Source organism: Mchenga conophoros, linkage group LG18 (assembly GCF_057382185.1).
Source record: "Mchenga conophoros isolate Kocher_MC1m ecotype Shallow Benthic linkage group LG18, M_conophoros_male_GT1.1, whole genome shotgun sequence".
In the NCBI taxonomy this organism is placed as follows: Eukaryota; Metazoa; Chordata; class Actinopteri; order Cichliformes; family Cichlidae; genus Mchenga; species Mchenga conophoros.
This window is the reverse complement of record NC_140543.1, coordinates 26,022,995-26,043,551: the sequence shown is the minus strand read 5'-3', so window position 1 is coordinate 26,043,551 and position 20,557 is coordinate 26,022,995. Positions and strand designations below refer to the sequence as shown.

General features: G+C 39.9%; 2 protein-coding genes across 4 annotated transcripts in view; one reads left to right on the top strand and one right to left on the bottom strand.

Annotated features, from left to right (window-relative positions):
• cdc73 (cell division cycle 73, Paf1/RNA polymerase II complex component, homolog (S. cerevisiae)) overlaps positions 1-20,557 on the top strand; it is a 76,809-nt gene that overhangs the window by 50,970 nt on the left and 5,282 nt on the right. The window contains exons 5-16 of the mRNA XM_085255870.1: positions 4,449-4,501; positions 6,035-6,165; positions 6,838-6,943; positions 7,117-7,186; positions 7,329-7,391; positions 7,651-7,703; positions 8,163-8,251; positions 8,345-8,558; positions 11,551-11,649; positions 12,087-12,165; positions 12,907-12,971; positions 19,454-19,511. Coding sequence (XP_085111996.1) covers positions 4,449-4,501; positions 6,035-6,165; positions 6,838-6,943; positions 7,117-7,186; positions 7,329-7,391; positions 7,651-7,703; positions 8,163-8,251; positions 8,345-8,558; positions 11,551-11,649; positions 12,087-12,165; positions 12,907-12,971; positions 19,454-19,511 — 1,080 coding nt within the window. The remainder of the gene's footprint in view (positions 1-4,448; positions 4,502-6,034; positions 6,166-6,837; positions 6,944-7,116; positions 7,187-7,328; positions 7,392-7,650; positions 7,704-8,162; positions 8,252-8,344; positions 8,559-11,550; positions 11,650-12,086; positions 12,166-12,906; positions 12,972-19,453; positions 19,512-20,557) is intronic.
• On the bottom strand, positions 13,351-17,558 carry LOC146553957 (beta-1,3-galactosyltransferase 2-like). Of its 3 annotated transcripts, none has more exons than XM_085255864.1 (2): positions 16,743-17,558; positions 13,351-15,017 (listed from the first exon to the last, which is right to left on the bottom strand). In XM_085255864.1, the coding sequence occupies exon 2, from the start codon at positions 14,949-14,951 to the stop codon at positions 13,677-13,679; it is 1,275 nt and encodes a 424-aa protein (XP_085111990.1). In that variant the 5' UTR covers positions 14,952-15,017; positions 16,743-17,558; the 3' UTR covers positions 13,351-13,676. The 3 variants fall into 3 exon arrangements, with proteins under 3 accessions (XP_085111990.1, XP_085111989.1, XP_085111991.1); XM_085255863.1 differs by having other exon boundaries at positions 13,351-15,063; positions 16,743-17,555; XM_085255865.1 differs by lacking the exon at positions 16,743-17,558 and adding an exon at positions 15,124-16,732.

Below are 20,557 nucleotides of genomic sequence, written 5' to 3'. Positions count from 1 at the left end.
TAGCCCCAACATTCCGTCCCATACACACCCATTATAAACTCTGAAACGGGTGAAAAAACATCATGAAACTTAAACTGGAACTGAAGAAAAAGTATAATAGATATTGAAAAGATAAATACAAGTTGAATAGTTGAATGTCTTGTCTTCGTTTTAAAGTTTGAATGGTGGCTCTATGTCAATGTATGTGGAAGTAGTAAGAGTTTAAAAATGAGTAAATTGAATGAGAATTTGAAGGGTCTCCCCATTGAAATACATGGGAAATTTTTGTTGAATAAAGTTGAATAAAATTAAAAATATAAATGTTAAAAATGAGAAAAATAGAAGCAGTCATGTCCAAAAGAATAGGAATCTAATGGTGTTTGAATGGTTTTTCTAAGTTGAACGGTTTTGAAGGAGTAGGAGTACAAAAAACGTACGGAATAGATAAAATAGAATAATAAAGATTAGAAGAACAATACTGTGAATGCTTTTCAAGCATTCACACTAATAATAAAGATTAGAATAACAATACTGTGAATGCTTTTCAAGCATTCACACTAATAATAAAGATTTGAATAACAATACTGTGAATGCTTTTCAAGCATTCACACTAATAAAGATTAGAAGAACAATACTGTGAATGCTTTTCAAGCATTCACACTAATAAAGATTAGAAGAACAATACTGTGAATGCTTTTCAAGCATTCACACTAATTAGAAGACATGGTGAAAAGATGCAACAAACTTGAGAAAGAAAACGCAGAAACAATCGATGAGCTGAAAACCCTCATCATTGAGAAAAAAGTGCTGGTGGAAGAGTATCTGAAAAAGAAGAAAAAACGCTTCCACTGGTTCTGGAGGAGGGGCACTGCAGCTTCTCACCTGATGTAACCTCGTCTTCCTCCACCTCTATTCCATCTTCATTTCCCCCCTTCCCCTCCCTCCTTTTTCTTTTTTCACCCTCACCCCCCGACCAGTCCCGGCAGTTGACTGCCCCCTCCTGAGCCTGGTTCTGCCATAGGTTTCTCCTTTAGGTGTCTTTCACTTTAAAAGGAGTTTTTCCTATCCACTGTCGCCTGCTGCTTGCTCAGAGGGGATTGTTGGGGTTTTCTCTCATCTCTCTCTTTCATTCTTTCTATCCTTTCCCCCCCTTCTGCCTTTTCCTTTACCCAATAAACACAATTGCCCACATTTTACATTTGTTTGAAAAATGTCTTCATTCAACAATAATTCATCTTAGGTATAAAAACAAGAAATAGGTAATAGCTGCATGTGTGTTTGTGTGTGTGCATAATATACATACTTGTTTCCCAGAAAGATTTAATACTAGATGGATAGAGACCAGGGACGTGCAGAGGGGGGGGCTAGAGGGGCTTGAGCACCCGCCCCTTTCCTGATGAGTGCCCAAAGTGCCCTTTTGTTGAGGCAACTTTTAAATTTTTTTTATTTATTTATTTATTTATTTATTTATTTTATGTGTGTGTGCGTGCGGAGTCCTGTCTGTGCCCCTCAACAATAATATTTAACTATTAATCATAGTTTTGCTAAATAAAAGGATCTGGCTTGCATCAGTCACATGATCACATTTAACCAATGATCGCCCTCGACGGCAGAACGCGCTGGTTACGAGCCGGGAACGAGCTCACAAAGAGCACGCGCATTTGTTGCGGTCCGGAGCTGTAGGAGAAACACAAGTTAACTCAGAGACACAGACTGATGCGACAAACCCAGTAAGTAGGTGTACAGCGTACACTGTAGTGTGTAGCACCCAGGAGTATTAGCTTATTACGTACACGTTGGTAAGCTGTCTTGTTGCAACTGACGAACTGAAACAAACGAGCGTGCTGTGTGTGCAACAGCGTGACAAACATTACCTGTCCTTTTATTAACTGCACAAGTAGTGCTGGTCATAGCTGCTGGCTACCTGTGTAAGGCTGTCATGGGTCTGTAGCTCTGTCACCGTTTTAGGGAACATATTTAGTTTTAAAGTAAGTTTCTGGGCATTTCCTGCCTTTCTGGAGGGATTATATTTCACTAAAAAACGATCTAATATGCATGTCCACATAATAATTATTATAATTATAATATATTAAAAAACACACGCTGTATTTTAAAGAACATACATTAAGAAGCAGATTATATTAGATTTATATTTTAAATAAGACAAAAGTTGGATTTTACAGCAGTAAAATGATTGTATCTCTACAGTTTAAAAATGTAATAAGCTTTGCCCTGCACAGAGTGGATAGTGAAACAAATGGAATCATCATAAATACATTATTTCATATTTATTACTTCCCCCTCCTCATTGCTTTATTATTGTAGCTCTAGTAATAAATAATAATGTAAGGATGCCCATAGTATATACAGTATTCTGAAGGAGGTCTAAAATTTGCCTTATGGTTCCAAGCGCTGTCACCAATCTTTGCATTTTGTTATTATCTCATGAAACTTGTTTAATCAGCTACCATCTCTCCTGTGGACTTTTTAATGTCTACAGTCTCAGATCAACACAGCCCTGCCCTTCCCATATTAGATTCTTGATGAATGTGTGTTGTTGTTATTCAGCATGGTTCAATGTGCCCCTTTTTAACTTTGAGCACCCGCCCCTTTAAACCTCTCTGCACGTCCCTGCAAGTGTGCATATTTAAAAATAAAGCAGGAGCAAGACTGAGTTTGGTACTCACATTTTTATTACCAATAATCGTCATCATCAACAACACACAAGCATACAAGTGTGCGTATTTAAAAATAAAGCAGGAGCAAAACAAAGTTTGGTACTCACATTTTTATCATCAATCAAACCCATCGAAGTCCTCATCCTCTGTGTCTGAATTGAACAGCTGCGCTAAATCTCCATCAATAATGCCAGGTTCACTGTCTTCACTGTCAGAGTCACTTTCCGTGCCGTGCGGCTCCTCGGAAACGATGCCAGCTTTTGCGAAAGCTCGAACAACAGTGCCAGCAGACATGTTAGCCCAAGCATCTACAATCCATTGGCAAATTGTGGCGTAACTCGCCCGGCGCTGCCTTCCACTCTTAGTGAAACTGTGGTCTCCACCGGTCATCCATCGCTCCCAGGCCGCTCGCAGCCTTACTTTGAACGGGCGGTTCACACCGATGTCCAGCGGTTGGAGTTCCTTTGTCAGGCCTCCCGGAATGACAGCAAGCTCACAGTTCATTTGTTTCACTAGTTTTTTCACATCGGCTGTGAGATGGGCACGCATAGAGTCACAGATCAACAGCGATGGTGATGCGTGGAAAAAACCACCTGGTCTCCTTACATACTCCTCCCTCAGCCACTCTTTCATCATTTCCTCATCCATCCAGCCCTTTTCATTTGCCTTAATGATGATTTCTGCTGGAAACTTCTCTTTAGGCAAAGTCTTTCGCTTTAAAATCACCATAGGCGGCAGTTTCTGTCCATTAGCATGGCAGCCAAGCACAACAGTAAAAGAAGACTTTTCATACCCCGTTGTGCGTATCGCTACCGTGCTGGTCCCCTTCTTCTCCACAGTGTGACTCACCGGGATGTCAAAAGTGAGCGGGACCTCGTCCATGTTTGTGATGTGGCTGGGCTGGATGTTTTTGTCGCCGATGTGTTTGCTGCAGTAGGAGCGGAAGATGGCCAGCTTTTCCTTATACCGTAATCCGCTGGAAGTTGCTGCGCTACCGTAGTCCTGGTCCGGATGGAAAAATGGCACCGTTTCATAAAACGAAAGCACCAAGACGGACCTCCTTGGAAATGTTCAATGTTCATCTCTTCAGCTAGTGAAACTGCTTTTAGCCGAATGGTGACCGTCGAAACGCTTCTCCCGCTCGCTCTTTGCTCGATGATCCACCGCTCGAGTCTTTCCTCCAACTCGGGCCACCTCGCCTTATGTCCGCGGAAACTCAGCTGCGTTTTCTTGACCTGCCGGAGCTTGTTTTCCAGCTTCCTCCATTTGCGAACCATCGATTCGTTAATCTTAAATTCTCTCGCCGCTGCTCGATTTCCATGTTCCTCCGCGTAGCTGATGGCCTTCAGTTTAAACTGTGCTTCGTAAGCGTGTCTCTTTGCCATTTTCAGGGTTGTTAAAACAACGATGTCCTGCATAATGCACATACCTGTTCTTTTATACAGGTATGTGCGATTGTCCCGGTATATACGATCAACGCCCACACTTCACCCTTTAACGTTCTCATGGTGTTCTCTACTACGTCCTCCTTACAACACACAGGGCGCACTGCGCTATAGGGCGCACCGCACTTTTTGAAGAAACTTTTAAGTGCGCCTTATGGTCGTGAAAATACGGTACTTATAAATGCTAGTGCTGATATTAATAATGGCACTGTCCTGTCGCTAATAGTCATATTTTTGCAAATATTTTCTATTAAATAAGTGAAGGAATTTATGTTTCGCACAGTGAAATAATGTTTTTTTTGTTTCCTTTCTCTTTGTTATTGTTGTTTGTTTTGTTTTTTTTTAGTCAGAAGAGAAGCTGATGAGGCATTTTCTGAAGCCAAAAAACCAAGAGTTGAGGTAAATTATGTTACTTCAGATGGCTTATGTGGTTTTTCTGTGTGGTATCATTAGAAATGTGATGCTTCAAACATCCCCCACCCCCCAGTCAGGACACTGAAATTGACAAAGTCTGAATATCTTAACTTTTAGAATTTTCTGCAGTTTGGGCAGTTAAAGATGTTTGATATTATATCACATTTTATCCTGTAATTTGCTAATAATGTGAAAACTGCTTTCACCCCAAGGATGAGGAATGTGTGTGTCTGGCTGCCCGTCTAGAGGACCATAAAGAAGGCAATGTGCAAAGCTGGTGATGTGTGGCCTGACTTACATTGGAATTGCCATCTCAGACACAGAAGACCGGGGTTTGCTGACCATCTCTGGCTTCAACCTTGGAGTTTTAGTGTCATTCGTAATTTGGCTGATCTGATCTGATAAGATTTCTGGGACTTTTCCTGAGTAATGTAATGAGTGTAGAATATGAAGGCCAATTCAACATTTGTAGCAAGAGGTTGGCAGGTTAAGGGGAACAATGCATGAGTCACAGTTATAGGGTGTTTGCAGATGTAGGTTTACTTCGGGGGGATTACCTGTAGTCTTCAACATGCATCTATGGTATGAGTTAGCAAGTTTAATGTAGAGATACTTAACATCAATGAAAGAGAAACCTGAAACAAAGCACACAAAGTCAATGGTAAAACTTGGAGTTGCTTTTTATTCTGTTAATTTCACAGATTTCTTAGATCAGAAAAGTGTTTTTCAAGTATTAACATCTTGGATTCCTTTTACACAGTCTTTGCTTTAGCTTAGCCACAAATTTTAGTTGTTCTAACATTTGTTTGACCCTAAGCCCAGTTTATTGTTTTAAAGCTGAGTTTTCTGTTTTCTTCTCGTGAGGTTATACTTTAAAAGAAATGTGGTGACACTTTTTATAAAGTAAATTTGAATTCAGTTTTAACAACACACTAATGCCAATGTTTGGGATTTTTTTTGTGTGTGTAAAAAGTTTGTGTTTCAGTCTGAATTCTCTGCATCAGAATTTACATTTTACTGTAAGAAAGTACTGTAATAAGCTTTACTTATCACGGTGTCATTTCGTCTTCATAAACAAAAGAACAATAAACTGACCATGTAACTGTGAAGGATGTTTGTCCCAACATGCTGATGTTTTCATTTTTAATTTTAAAGCAACATCCACAGTCTTTTTGGTCAACATATAAAATATTTATAACATGACTGTTGACACAGCGTTTTAGGAGATGGACATGAGATTTGGTCGTTCTCAAGTGTTTCACAACCATTCTGTTGTATCTGTCCTGCTTAACATGTACCTACTGTAGCGGCGATGTAAAGCCCTTCCTAATAAACAACTTGCTGCTCTGGAAATGCGCTTTCATTTTACCAATAACTGCCTGAGTTGTTGAACTGATACATCACTGTGATCAAAGTAAAGTTTGCAGTTAAAGCGTCATTCAGATCAGGCATCTAGAGAGGCCGCACGATGTTGATAACTGGGGGCCTTGCAAACACACTACACACATACAACTGAAGATGGCGGATGTGTTGAGTGTTCTTCGTCAGTATAACATCCAGAAAAAGGAGATTGTTGCTAAAGGAGATGAAGTTATATTTGGGGAGTTCTCCTGGCCGAAGAATGTCAAGACCAACTACATAATCTGGGGGTATGTCAGTGCTAATAACATCTACAAAGTGCTTCAGTAGGCCTGCAGCTGATGCTCATCTGTGCCTTGTGCTGCTAGTAACGACGGAAGGCTCGCTAGCTACGAAATGCTAACCCAGCTACTTTCCTCAAAAGTTAAAGCACCCTTTTAATTGTTGTTAGTGCATCAGGGAGGTCTCTTCCATAGACTATAGAGCCAATTTTACTAGCTTCCATGAAAGCCAATGTATGTCTTTTAAACTTACCTCGCGAGGGGTTCAGCCAAACTTGTAGTGTTGTGTAATGCTAATTAATCATGGACGCTAGCTAGCGAGCGAGTTGTTTCACGGAGACAGAGATTCAGAGAGTCGAGTTGAAACACCTGTGTGTTTGTTTGTTTTCTCTTTTAGTCCCTACAGTCATGACTATAAACGTCTTTCTTCACCGTGCAAAAACCAAACTTTGTGCATGTGACGCAGAAATTAAAGTTGCAACTAGCAGTGCTTTAGCTAGCAGGAGAATTGTTGACAGTGGTTGATAAAGTAACTTTGGCTTTATATTCAAGCTTTAATGCGGTTCACATCAAACCACTTTAAGTGTGCTTCACGCAGTAATTCACTTAAAGTTTGTTAGTTGTAAAACTGGACACTTGCATGCTTTTTCAAAAATGTTTTGTGCTTGTTTTGATCTTTAGTACTGGTAAAGAGGGGCAGCCCAAAGAGTACTATACCTTGGACTCTATCTTGTTCTTGCTCAACAATGTGCACCTGCCGCATCCATCCTATGTGCGAAGAGCTGCAGTAAGTGCTCTGGAGTTCATATGAAACAGCCCAGAATCTGTCAGTATCAATCCTTCATTGCTTACCAACGTGTTGTTTGAGACACCCCTGATTCCAGCCCACATTTTGTCATACATGCAGCATCTTGTAAACTTTAAAGAGTGTTGACTTTTATGATTGTGTGTTGTTTATAGACAGAGAACATCCCTGTTGTCAGACGACCTGATCGAAAGGGCTTGCTGTCATATCTTAATGGCGAGAGCTGTAAGTAGCGCTTGGGCGCTGAGGATGGGGGTGTTTTGTGGCATCTAGTACAGCCTTTGGCATTTTCCAAAATTGTAATGATTTCTTCCAGGGTTTGGTTCCCTGAAAATTTGCTTCAAATGTTGTTTTTGTCCATTTGCAGCCACGTCAACGAGCATCGACAGAAGTGCGCCCATAGAAATAGGTCTGCAAAGCCGGACACAAGGTAAAGTAACAACATGATGTGGAGTTTAGTTTCATAACTTAATCCTGAAATGTAAATTTCAGGAATAATTACTACTTATAACTGCTAGAGCTGATACCAGTGATGCAACATACACTGTCCTATTTTTACAAAAACAATTTTGCATAAGTGAAATAAAGGAAGGTGGGATGAAGGAATTTGTTTTGCATAGTGATACAATGTTTTTTGTTTGTTTTTCTTTCTTTGCTATTGTTGTTTGTTTTTTTGTTTTGTTTTTTAGTTAAAAGAGCAGCTGATGAGGCATCCTCTGAAGCCAAAAAACCAAGAGTTGAGGTAAATTATGTTACTTCAGCTGTCACATGTGGCTCATGTTGTTTTCTGTGTGGTATCACACAGGACACAGAAATCACAGTTTTCCTATTCTGACATACTTAACATTGAATTTGTTTACATATTCTTACTGTAATAAATGTGGACCACTCCCAACACCTGAAAATACTACCACTACTAATCATGATGATGATAATAATTCATTTTTAAAAATAATTCCATTAAGAAAATATTTAAATGAATTAACTTAGTAAACTAAATAGTGGGAAACGCAGCTCATTAAATATTCTTCACTGTTTAGTGTAACTGAATATAAATGGGTAACTGTGTCATGCATGCAGGTGACACAGTGAGTATTTTAACTTTTACAAATTTCAGCAGTGTGGGCAGTTAAAGGTTTTTGATATATCATTTTTTATCCTGCAATTTGCTAATAATGTGAAAACTGCTTTCAATCTCAAGGATGAGGAACGTGTGCGTCTGGACAAGGAGCGTCTGGCTGCCCGTCTGGAGGGCCATAAAGAAGGCATCGTGCAGATCGAACAGATCAGGTATGATCAGGTTATGAGCTTTTCCTTATTCTGATTACCAGTTCCTCCTAACAGATAGTTCAGCTTATCAAAACGTTTGTCCCTGTCTTCCAGATCACTGTCTGAGGCCATGTCTGTGGAAAAAATTGCAGCCATTAAAGCAAAGATTATGGCAAAGAAGCGTTCAACTATCAAAACAGATCTCGATGATGACATAACACTGAAGCAGAGAAGCTTTGTGGATGCAGAAGTGGATGTCACCAGGGATATTGTTAGCAGAGAGCGGGTCTGGAGGACTAGGACAACCATTCTCCAGAGCACTGGAAAGGTTAGTGTACACTTTATGCCAGACTGTTTTCTGATGAAACTTTGAAACTAATGAAACTTTCCTTCAGAAGCAAGAGCCTTAAGACAAGTGTGTTATCAACTAGCGCTGTATAAATGAATTGTAATTGACTTGACACTATAATGCCAGATGTATCATATCATGTAACCAGAAACCCCTTTTAACCCTACGCCATCACCTGACGTGCACCTCCCTAGAAGTCTGTCTAAAACTTGGGTCGACGCAGAAATAACTGAATGGCCTGGAACATAAAAAGGGGTTTCTAGTTACCTTGTGAGTTATGACATAGATTTCCCACAGAAGTCTAAATTATACATTAGCCTCCGGAACCCTAAGAGACAGTGCATTGGGTTGAGAAAACATTCAAATGGCCCAGCCATGAAAGCACCATAAATGTGTACCAGTACATGGACCAGTGTGAACCACTAGATGGCAGCAGAAGCTGAATTTAAATGTTAGGAATTAACTGATAACTACAGATTGTTGAAAAGATGTGCTCACCTATCAGTTTAAATTTGGCTTATCAAAAACGAAACCATCTTATTTAAAGTCCAGCCATCTTTGTTTTGTTTGTTTTAAGGTTGTCAGATATCTGATCTTATCTTAGTTTAACCTTTTTAAAGCTAAATAGATTTGTTTTGTCAGTCGCTCGATAAACTAATTTATTTAATGTGTCTCATTATGTCTAACTGGAGAGAGATATAGGGATAGGGAGGTAACAGTGCACAGTATTCAGTTAAGTATGAATGCCTGTTCAGATTCCACATGTTTAATATTTTTCTTATGATATCCAGAGTATTAAATGATAAAAAATCTAAACCAAAACCAAATATTCATGAACAAGAATTTAGAGTTCACAGTTAAATGAAACTAATCCTTCACACCAGTTGTGCCGTTGAAATTTTTTTTTCTTTAATGAAATGTTCAAAGTAAGGCAGCTGTCTCACTTTGTAGACACTGAGGGCAAAACTTGGAATTCCACCTGAACATCTGTTCTGTGGATGGATCGCTTGTTAGGAGAGAAATTGCAGAATCATGCAAAATATTGATTTTAATTATTGTACATATTTAATGAACCTGCTGCGTTGTTTATATGCAACAGCGAATGGACCATAACTAGTGAAATTTGAGCTCCTATTTGAATGTTCTTTTTGTTGTTTACATGCAAAGACTTCAGTTTTCTTGGCTCACAGTTCAAACTTAACCTGGGAAATTCTGTACTGAGGTGGGCATTAGAGCAGGGCGATATGGCCAAAAATATTTATCACGATATATATTTGAAAATTTGCGATAACGATATAACCGACGATATAATTGATGCGAGACAAAATACAACTCCACAACATTACTAGCGCAAAAAGACAACCTTCCATTTATTTTCACTTAAACAAGAAGCTGGTTTTTATGTACATTAAAGCTTTATAAAAATGTAACAGTGCAAATGCAAATTCCTTGCTGAAAGTTTAACCAAAAGGCATTTCCAGTAGAAATGGGCTGACATATCCTGAGCATAACCATGTATAATATCCACTGAAGTTAAAAAGAGGTGCTTTGCAACATTAAACTGCAGTGTGCAGTACGCATTTTTCGGACCATAAGGTGCACGGGGTTATAAGGCACATTAAGCGAAACAAAGCAGTCAGATAAATCAAACTTTATTAAACTCATTCTTCTTGCTTCCTCCACTTCTGTACCATTGATTCATTAATGTTGAATTCTCTGGCAGCTGCTCTATTCCCATGTTGTTGCAGTATATTAATGACTAACCTCGTATTGTGGATGGATTATCTCAGTTGTTCTCCTGACTGAAGTTTGGTCCGTTTACAGTATCCTGCCATGCGATTGCATTTGTCTCTAACCATGAAGAACCTTCACGTTAACTTTTATAAGTGGAAAAGTGTTAGTGTTCGTCCTCCAGCTTCACTGGTTATGTTATGCTAACATAGCTGTATCGCTAGCGATCACGTAGCACATCATTATATACCAGCTAGCCCAACTTCAGTAACCCTACAAACGTCACTGCTGTTTAGTTTCCTGTCTTCATTTATGTTGGAAGTGATAGCAGAGCTGTAGGTTGATTTTTTTCAGAAATCTCTCAGTCAGAACATGCAATATCATGCTTAGGTAACTAGCGAAACTAGCGAGCTAACTTCCGCTAGCTTCCTGCTAACTTCTAACTCCGTTAAATGTAATAACTTTTGTTTTCATGGATGCCTGGAAGTTAAACTTTATAGTTACACCTGGTAAAGCAGCAATGCTGATCGTTTTATTAAAGATGAAAGAATTTAGACAGTTTTTAACTCTGTGATGCTGCAGTGTTGTTTGACCTGAAGCATACGGAGTTTAGGACCCAGATTACTCCCAGATTTAAGAGCATCTTAGTCCGACAAATATGACAATGACAACGGCCGCTTGCATGTTCTGCAAAAAAATGTGCTTTGTTGTGTATCTGACGGACAAACACCAAACCAGTTCCACATCACGGAAGTTGCACCATTTTTACAAACCAATTCTGGTTCATCTGTTTCACTCAACAATCGGCCATGTGCGTATGAAAACAAAGGCACTGCGCATGCGCGTTTTACTCCCATTCTATCGCGATATTTCATTTTCCTATCGTTGCCTAACATTATACCGGTATTACCGTGAACGGTATAATATGGCCCAGCCCTAGTGGGCATGATACGCACACATGACGCTCATCGTTTCTAAACCAAACTAAAGATGTAGACAGACTGTTAACTTAACAGCACACAGTAATTAACTCATTCACTGCCAATGGCTGGCAGTGAATGAGTTAAACCCATTGACTCATTCACTGCCATTGACGGCTATAGACGTCAATGGCAGTGAATGAGTTAATAACTTGTACATTTTAAATGTGTTTTAATTGAATCTCTTCTGTGAGGGAAGTCTCGTTTTTGTTTTTAAAAGGAAACGACTCCTGCTCAACCTATTTTTGTTCCTTTTTCAGAACTTTTCCAAAAACATTTTTGCCATCCTTCAGTCCGTGAAAGCTCGAGAAGAAGGGCGAGCTCCGGAGCAGAGACCAGCACAGAACACAACTCAAGCGGTAAACTGACAAATATCCACTTCCTACAAATTACGTTACGTTATTTTTATTTTTTATTTTTTATTGGACCTTAATCTTTTTTTATTAAGTGTTTATTTGCACATGGTTTAGATCTTAATCACACTTTTTTTGTAAATTAATTTCTTTACAATTTGAAAATACAGGAGTAATAAGGACGATTAAGAACCAGTTGATGATTTGTTGGTTGAATAAGCACACACCTTTAATTTGATTAGCTGTTAGTCCTGTTACGTTTGCATCTCATAAATAAATCAAAGTTAAAACTGACATATATTCATCTTATAATGAATTTGTCCAAAGTTATGTGTGCAAAAATAGTCTGTAGGTGTTTGAGTTAGTTGCAAATCCACTATAGTTTAAACTGAAGAGCGGTGTGTTTGTATATACAGGTATTTATTGTTTCGTATCTTTTCCAGGACCCGTCCCTAAGGAACAAGCAACCTGTCCCAGCTGCCTATAACAGATACGATCAGGAGCGATTCAAGGGAAAAGAAGGTGCGTTTTAGAAATGCTTTACTGATCATTTTAGTATCAATCCTTTTGCAAAAGAGTGCTTGTTTGTTTGAGTTAATATAAGTTCACTGATCCACAGTTTCCACATTTAAACCCAGCATCAGTAAACAAATGTGGTCAGAGTATGGAGAGAAATTTGCCACAAATGCATGCGATATGATTCACAAGCGTAAACTAAAGATTCACAAACGCGTACAATGATATGTGTGTAACTTTTGAGAACTCAGACGCACGTGCTTTAATCCACACACACACAAATATCAAGCAATCTGACCACACGTGAAACAATTTTACAAATGCGTTCATCCAAACTTGAATAAATACTGATCATTTATGATCATTTATGCACACTTTATTAAGTTTAGCTTCACGAATCAGATAATGTTCTCTTTCAAAAACATTTCTGTGCGCGCACACATCTAAAAATAATCATCTCTCATGTCCTTCACAAAACCATAAATGCGTAAGCACCAGTCACCTGATACTCACAGACCACGTCACATGCCCACTTGAGATTTTAAGGCAAATTTAATGCTGCTAGCTTCACACAGATTCACAAATGTAAGCTGCTTTCAAGTCCCAGTGTAAAACTGGGACATCTGGGCTTATAAGCGGCGAACACGTTGCATAATATGCAGGTATTAGATTTCATTATACTTATAAAGAAAAAAACCCTCTTTGTTCAGCCAGTGAGCTCCAACTCATAGCATGTTGTTGTCCTAGAAACGGAGGGCTTCAAGATCGATACTATGGGCACGTATCACGGCATGACCCTGAAGTCAGTGACGGTAAGAAATAACTTTTTGCACAATAACTACTAACCAAAACCTCAACCTGTGACGCATGTATACAAGCACGGTTTTCCACAGGAAGTCATAAAGTCTGTCAAGTAGTTAAATAACACATTTTAAATGTGCTTATGTATGTAACAGCATTTGAAAAACAGATGCCTGCTGTTCTTTCTAAATAGATTTTACTGTTTCAAAGAAATTCAGCACAAAGTACAGATAACTGGATACATGTCCTCTGTGTAGGTAATGATGTCGCATCCTTACACGTCACCTGTCACAGCCATTTTTCAAAATAACTTCTTGGACAGTTTAATATGTGGAGATGTTTACTTGCACTGTCTGCTTCAGAAATCTAAAAGTCATACAGTAGCTCTGATTATTACAAAAAGTACTTTATTTCTGTACAGTGAAGCACAGCGTGTTCTTTCATAAAATAAAACTCCAGTAGTTTGACTCAGACGTAGAAATAGTTCTTATCTCTTTTGTACAAAGTTGGCTAGAGCACTTGATTTGATTTTTACATTTCCAACATTTATGCACATTTTGTGTTGTGGATAAAATGGGTTTGGATTATAAGTAAAGTCCCTTGATATGAAGTTCAAAAAAGAGGATGTGCTGAGATATAAATCTCTTTTTATTTTGTTTTTATTTATTTATTTATTTTATTTTTAACAGTGAGCATGTGAGTGTAACAGTGTCCTTTCACTCAGCTGATTTCTCTCCAGTCACTCTGTGTAAGTGTGTCCTGCCTGCTCTCTCTTTAAATGCGTTGATGCAGGCGTTTCGCTTGTTGCTCTGAAGGTGATGCCAGTATTTCAGGAGCTCATTGGGATGAAACCCATGTGATGTTATCAGATGGCTGTACTTGCAGCTGGAGTAAGATACTCGCCAGTGGTTGAATAAGAACTCATTTGGTGGTGGCGTGGGTTCGATTCCGAGGCTGGCCAGACATATTCCCACAAACACGTCCTCCAGATGCAGATGGCGGATACGTAAAGACACTTGATAGATTTTCCTTGCGAGATCCCCAGAAAAGACGTAACCAGTCCCAGAGCAAAAGGTGGGATACTTGTCACCTGGGTACAGCTCCGGGGGCATGTACCACTTGCTGTTTTTATTTCGGTTGGGTGCGTAGCCTCTCATGTTGTTTCCTGTGAAGTAGTTCCTCCTGGGCTCCAGTTCAGGCCTGAGCAGCTTAAAAATGAGGTACTCTGTGTTGACGAACATGTCGCTGTCTGTCTTCATGACGTAGCTGGTGTGCGGACAGTGCATTGCAACCCAGTTTAGTCCCATCAGTGTCTTTATGGTGAGGTTTTTGTAAGAATCCAGGAAGTCCTGCTGAATGATATCATGATGCCTCCGGCTCTCTGCTTCTAGCATCCTTTGTTGTAGAAGTCCCAGTTCTCCATCTTTTTTCCCCAGCAGAAAGAGCCGGATAAATCCCAGAGCTGGAGCAACACTCTCGTTCCCCCACGTCTGCCGTATAGCATTCCTCGCCTCCACCTGCCGAGCTTCAGTGGCAATCAGCAACACCAGAAATGGCGCAGCTGTGTTGTCTGCACATTTATCAGGCTCGTTAATGATGTAAGGGTACGGTCCGTGGGTTATCACGGCGCTGAGGTCTGCGTCGTCTCTTTGGCTTGTGTTTGCTGCCAGAACGTTCTGAAAATTTGGGTCTGGTTGAGTTGGGTAAACTCCCTGATTTTCACGGGAGCTGATGTTGGCGTCAGCCTTGAAAGTCTGTTGAGGAATGATGACGAACCTCCACTGTGAATGGCGGGTGCTTGTGTTCCATTTGGCTTTGGTGGTGTGAGCTGCTCCACCTCCATACACCAGAGGATGCCCTCTCCACCATGGCATACCAGTGAGCCTCGGCAGCCACACCTGGTGGACTAGAAAGAACAGCACACCCAGCAGAGAGAGCAGATACAGAAGTTTAGCTGTGTGTTTACAGCAGTGGCGTCGTTTCCACTGCATGGTGTCGACACTTCTAGTCTTGACAGTTGTTACGCTTCAATCCAGTTGTCAGCAGGGTTTCAGCTCCTGTTGATGAGTAATATAAATCACTTTGTTGATACCCAGTGATGGCCTAGGAGACAGTGGAAAGAAGAGTATACATTTTCATTGTGAAAAATGAAATTATACTCACAGTTTTCATTCTGATAAGGCTGCAGTTTACAGTAAATAAGCTTGTAAATACCAGCCAAGTTAAGAAAACTTTGCAGCAATCTGGTGAGCACGTTTTCATTTCTTGATTTGGAGAAATACACAACTTGATTGGCCCATCCTGTTGTTTTTAAACATATTTGATATCATATTAATGTAATGAGGGTACATTTCTATAGTCTAAATATAGTTCGTAGGCTTTTATATCGACATTAAAATCTACAAATTACCTGCTTTGACGTCTTCCTCTACCACACTCGTTTGGTTTTAGTTTTCATGTACCGTAATTGTCGGGCTATAAGCCGCTACTTTTTCCACAAGCTTTGAACCCTGCGGCTTTTAGTCAGGTGCGGCTTTTCTATAGATTGTCCATGATTTTTGTCATATCGTAAGACGATTTGTTTTGTTTGTTCCGCTGTTGTACGGCACTACGTTGCCTGGCGGAAGGATCGGGGTTCAAGAGTGGTATGTTGGTCACATGTCCGTCCGCCAGGCAACATAGTGCCGTACAAGTAGCGCGAAAAACAAACTTCAAAGTAGCGCTACGCGTTCAGCGGGAGTCGTGGATGATGAGCGGCGATAAACTTGCGAAAAGCAAGTTGTGCTCAACTCTACCGGTGGATTCTGACAGCGTGGAAAAGTGTGCAAACATCCACGATCACCAACGGATTTCGAAGGGCTGGACTGCTGCATGATGAAGAGGAGGACACCGCCACGGCCCTTCAGAGGGTGTTCGACTCCGACACTGACAATGACAATGAGGATTATCTTTGGTTTTGAAAGTGACAACGAAGGAAAGAAGCTGAGAGTGGATGACGAAGCCATCCTGAGCCTGTTCGTTTCCGACACTGGAGAAGAGGACTTTGGTGGTTTTAGTGCGCAGGAAGAAGAGAAAGATGGTGAATGACTGACTTTTCTTCTTGTTAAAGCCGTGTCACTGCACCTGAGCCTAAAAGGTAGTCCGAATCTATTTTTCTGGTGTGCTGTAGGTTATTGTTATGTACTACATTTGTTACTCATTTATGAAGCACAGCACATGTGCAAATATGTACCCATAACTTGTTTTTCAAAATATTAATAAAAGGGGTGTGTCTCCAAACAGCCATCTCTTTCCTGACAATTCGCTTTGTGCATATTCTCTTACATATGATGAGTCAACATTGAAACACCTGCGGCTTTTAGTCAGGTGCGGCTAATGTATGTACAAAACAGGATTTTCCCCTGATTTTAGCTTGTGCGGCTAATATTCAGGTGCGCTTTGTAGTCCGGGAAATACGGTAATAATGCTAGAATGCTAGTTGTGGCTAATTGTAGAATGTCAACAGACGGTGTAGTTTTTGCAGATGAGTTTTCTTTCTTTTTTTTAAGAAAATTACAAAACAAAGGAGCCTAACATAACAGAGAGGACTTTGAGAGAGTTTAAATTCTCTCCACTGTTGCATGCTTCAGTAGAAATAAGTTTTTCTCCCTTTAGAAAGACACACCCTTTACATCCTGTAAGTTAAACCACAACCAGAGGAGTGAATTATATCAGTCATCTGTTATGACTGTTTTTATGTCGATGTTCGTCTGTATTTTCAATTCTTCACAACATAAACTCACCTTTTTTAGTCTAAAAACTTGTCTCTGTGGTATTCATCGCTGCTGGATAAATTAGTCTTCACACATTGCGACTGGCCTCTCGGTCTCTGTTCCTGCGGTGCTTTTGGCCACATCATAAATGCACACAGCCCCATGTCCTCACTTTTTTTTTTTTTTTTTTCCTGCAGCATATGTCAAATTGTCCTCTTCTTTGGCTGGTAAGGTTTCTGTAGTCAGTCCAGGGAAATTAATTTTTCCAGGTAATCCTAGCTTTTTGCCTCATGCGTGCACAAATGTGCTGCTAGTTCATGCGTGCATGCCTGGCAAGAGCATGTTTGAGCGCTCCGGTGTTGCAGTCTCTCAATCTGCCTTGGCGCATTGTCCCTAGAGGCTTGATTTTAGCTGTGGTGTGCTGCTTCTTTTGCTCATGGCCGAAGAGAGAGGAGACACGGTAGTTGACAGTAAGCTGCAGCCCTGGGTCCTTTTACTGTCCCCGCTGTCATGTTGTGTATATCAAAGCAGGCACGCAGAGATGGGATTCACATCTGAATGATAAATAAGCCTACATGTCTCCGTTCAGCTTTGCTCCCCCTTTCTGTGCTTATCCTCGTTTCCTCTTGTTCTTCCTCTTTGATTCACATGCCCGCTGTCCACTGTGTTTCTCAGATCGTTCAGATTTCGGTTTTTATGCTTATCCCCCCTCCCTATTCAGCTGCCTCTCACGCACTGCTCCTTCTAGCTAGAGGAATGAAAGCAACGGGGGAGGAGGAAGATGAACGGAAGGAAGAGCTGTGAGTTGTGAGCTCGCTCTGAAAGGCAGCTCTAGGCTCGGTGGCATTACGCTCTCTCACCACGTCACGCCGTCTTTGCTGCTGTTGCTGCCTGCTCTGTTAAAGGGGAGGGGGTTGGGCTACTGACCTATTTGTATTCACACCCACTCTGCAGAATGAGGAATAAACCATTATCTCAATTGGCATGCTGTGAGAAAAGGGAAGAGAGGTCATTGTGTACACACTTCCACAAATCTTAGAGGGTCGCTGATTTAAAAGTGGCAAACATCAGCTTACATGTTGTTGACTGAAAAACAGTGGACATTACCACCCAGACCCCAGCAGTCTGTCACCCCCAGCTGTCATCTCACACAAACGTCTTGCATATAGTTAATTAAAATTATCTTTACACTAAGCTCACTAAATCTAATATTTCGCGTCTTTGCCCATGTTACAATACATATATTTTATTTGTGTCTGGTAATGACAGAAAAATAAAAAAACGGTGACTTTTCAGGTGACAAACCACAACTGTGATTCTTAGCAGCACAAAGGCACAAGTACTGTTGCTGAAGCGTGAACTAAAATTGTAAGTGACCGTTATGTTTTTATGACTGTTCCAGCAGTAGAAATCCCATTTCTGAATTTTACAACATAATCACAGTTTTCTCATCCTGTGAGAAAGTTTGACTCCACTAACTTTTGCATGTTGGACTTTTATGTTTCTTTTTTCTGGTTTCATCTAAACATATAGGCCTTTGCCATAGCTTAGTACAGTGGTGGTGCAGATTGAATTACAGAATAGATCGATTTATTGTAAGCTATGCTTCAATGTACAGTTATCACCCATCACACCTGCTCCGCTCCACATTTCTGAAGCAGCAGAGCTCGTTCTCCCTCAGAGTGATTCAACCTCACTGCCACAAAGAACCCTTGAGGAAATCATTCCTACTGTTCTCTATAAAGCTGTGTTTAAAACTCTTCATGCTGTGACAGGTGAACACACCTGTCAGGCATAAAATCCCAAATGTACTTTGTATTAAACCTTCATTCAGCTGTTTGTTTGTTTGTTTTTTTAATTTGCTTTTTTTATGTAATGTACATATAAATTAATGCAATTTTCACTTTTCTCTCAGGCAATGTCAGTCTTACTATTACTGTTTTTAACTACATTTTTACTTTTTTGTTTTTAATCACTGCTATAACTATAAATTCCTGCATAAGGCTTTTATCGTGTATTTCTTTGTTTAATGCGGTCTCTACTATTTTTACTTTTTATGTTTCTGTTCTAACACCCACATTTCCCTTGTGAGGTCAGTAAAGCAGCTATCTGTCTTGTTTTGTAGGTTAGCCCTGACAAGTTTAGCTCTCTTTCACAAGGGTAACTTGTGAACAAACAAATACTAGTGCTAAGAAAAACTACAGCAGTGTAATTAGCATTTGAGAGGTTTAAGGAACTTGCACTCGCACTCAGATGGGGCCTTCTAGTTAACATTAACCCACATTCAGTTCAAGCAGATGAGCTCCAGACATGCAATTTATCTGTAAATGACACACTTTGTTGTAGAGCTTCAGTTAGACGTTACCTTGCAGATCAGAGGAGTTGGAGTATATTTGATACTTGATGCCCACTAATATTTAACTGTTGGTTGATTGTAGTTGTGTTAAAATGCTGAAAACTTTAGAAAACAAATAACAGATCACGATAAGGATGACTACCAGCTGCTTCAAGAGCAGCTGCTCCTGCTAGGTGGCTATCTAAGCCTAAATATTCAACACTGTTCAGTTATTTCACTGATGAAACACCTTGAACAATTTATTTCAAGTGGCCTGTTGGGCACAACAATCGAAGCTGCACAATTTTTATATTTCTTGTTAACATCAGAAGTTTCTGAAGACACTGTATGATGGGACTGTATATAACCTTGTATTTTTAATCTTGAGGTGTTGCTTGTTTTCTAGGAAGGAGCATCTGCTCGAAAGGCCCAGACCCCTGCACTGCAGCCTGTACCTCGTCCAGGTTAGTGTTGAATTCTAAATGTTCATGTTTAATCATGCATAAAGAATAAATACAGAGTAAAAACCTTTTTTTTAGTTTTTGCCCATCGTGCCACAGAGTGTAAGGACTGTTTCTGTTTGAGAGTTTGTACTGGAGTGATGTTTTTAACAAAGACAGACTTGCACTCTGTACTACTACAATATTCTTTTCTGTGCCTTATTTTTCATATAGCAAGGGAAAACCGCTAAAAACACCCTATAGTCTGTACATGCTCCAGCTGAGCCTGGGCTAGTTCCTTTTTCATTCATTTCTCAAGGGTTACCGTAAATTGATTCTGTCATTTTTTTTTTTTTTTTTTTTGTCCTCCTCCCAAATCCTGACGTAGTCACATCATGACTGTTTTCAGTTTTCAGTGCTCCCAACACTGCCTGTTAGTATGTGTTGATCAGCTCTTTTCATATATCAGTCACTCGGGTCTCTTACCAGCAATTTCTAAAGGGACTGTATCAGAGCGTTGTGTAATAATAACGGTATTTCTTTTATTCACAACGTCGATTGTTTCCAGGCGTGGCATTTAGACACATGACTGTACTAATAAAAAAAGAAAAGAATATTCACATGATTTCTGAATGAAGCTGCATCGCTAAAATAACCTTTTGTCTGTAGAGAAGAATCACATGTTTGTTTGACTCTTCTACAAACGCTTAGCAACTTCCCATTGCATGTGTGGAAGAAATAAAAAGTAGAACCAGTTTGACCCATTTGACCTGCAGCAGAGGTTTTAAGCTAAAACTTTGTCTTTGAGTGTGACTGCAAGTCTGACAAAAACTGTCTTTTCTGCTTTATTTAATTATACTCCAATTAGCAAAAGACTAAACGTTTAAATATATTTAGTGGTCTTTCTTTAATTTTTGCCACTACTTTTATAAACTATCTAACGGTTCTCCAGTTGCTCACTCCATGGTGGTATTTCACATGGGATTTATGCATTTGTGTTGCTTTCAGTTTTATCTCCAGCTGCTTCAGCCGGTTGGTAGATATTTATTACTTTAACACATTGCAGAGTT

Bases quoted from the DNA above. Each gene is read 5' to 3' on its own strand.
- LOC146553957 (XM_085255864.1), bottom strand. From the start codon at position 14,951: ATGCAGTGGAAACGACGCCACTGCTGTAAACACACAGCTAAACTTCTG.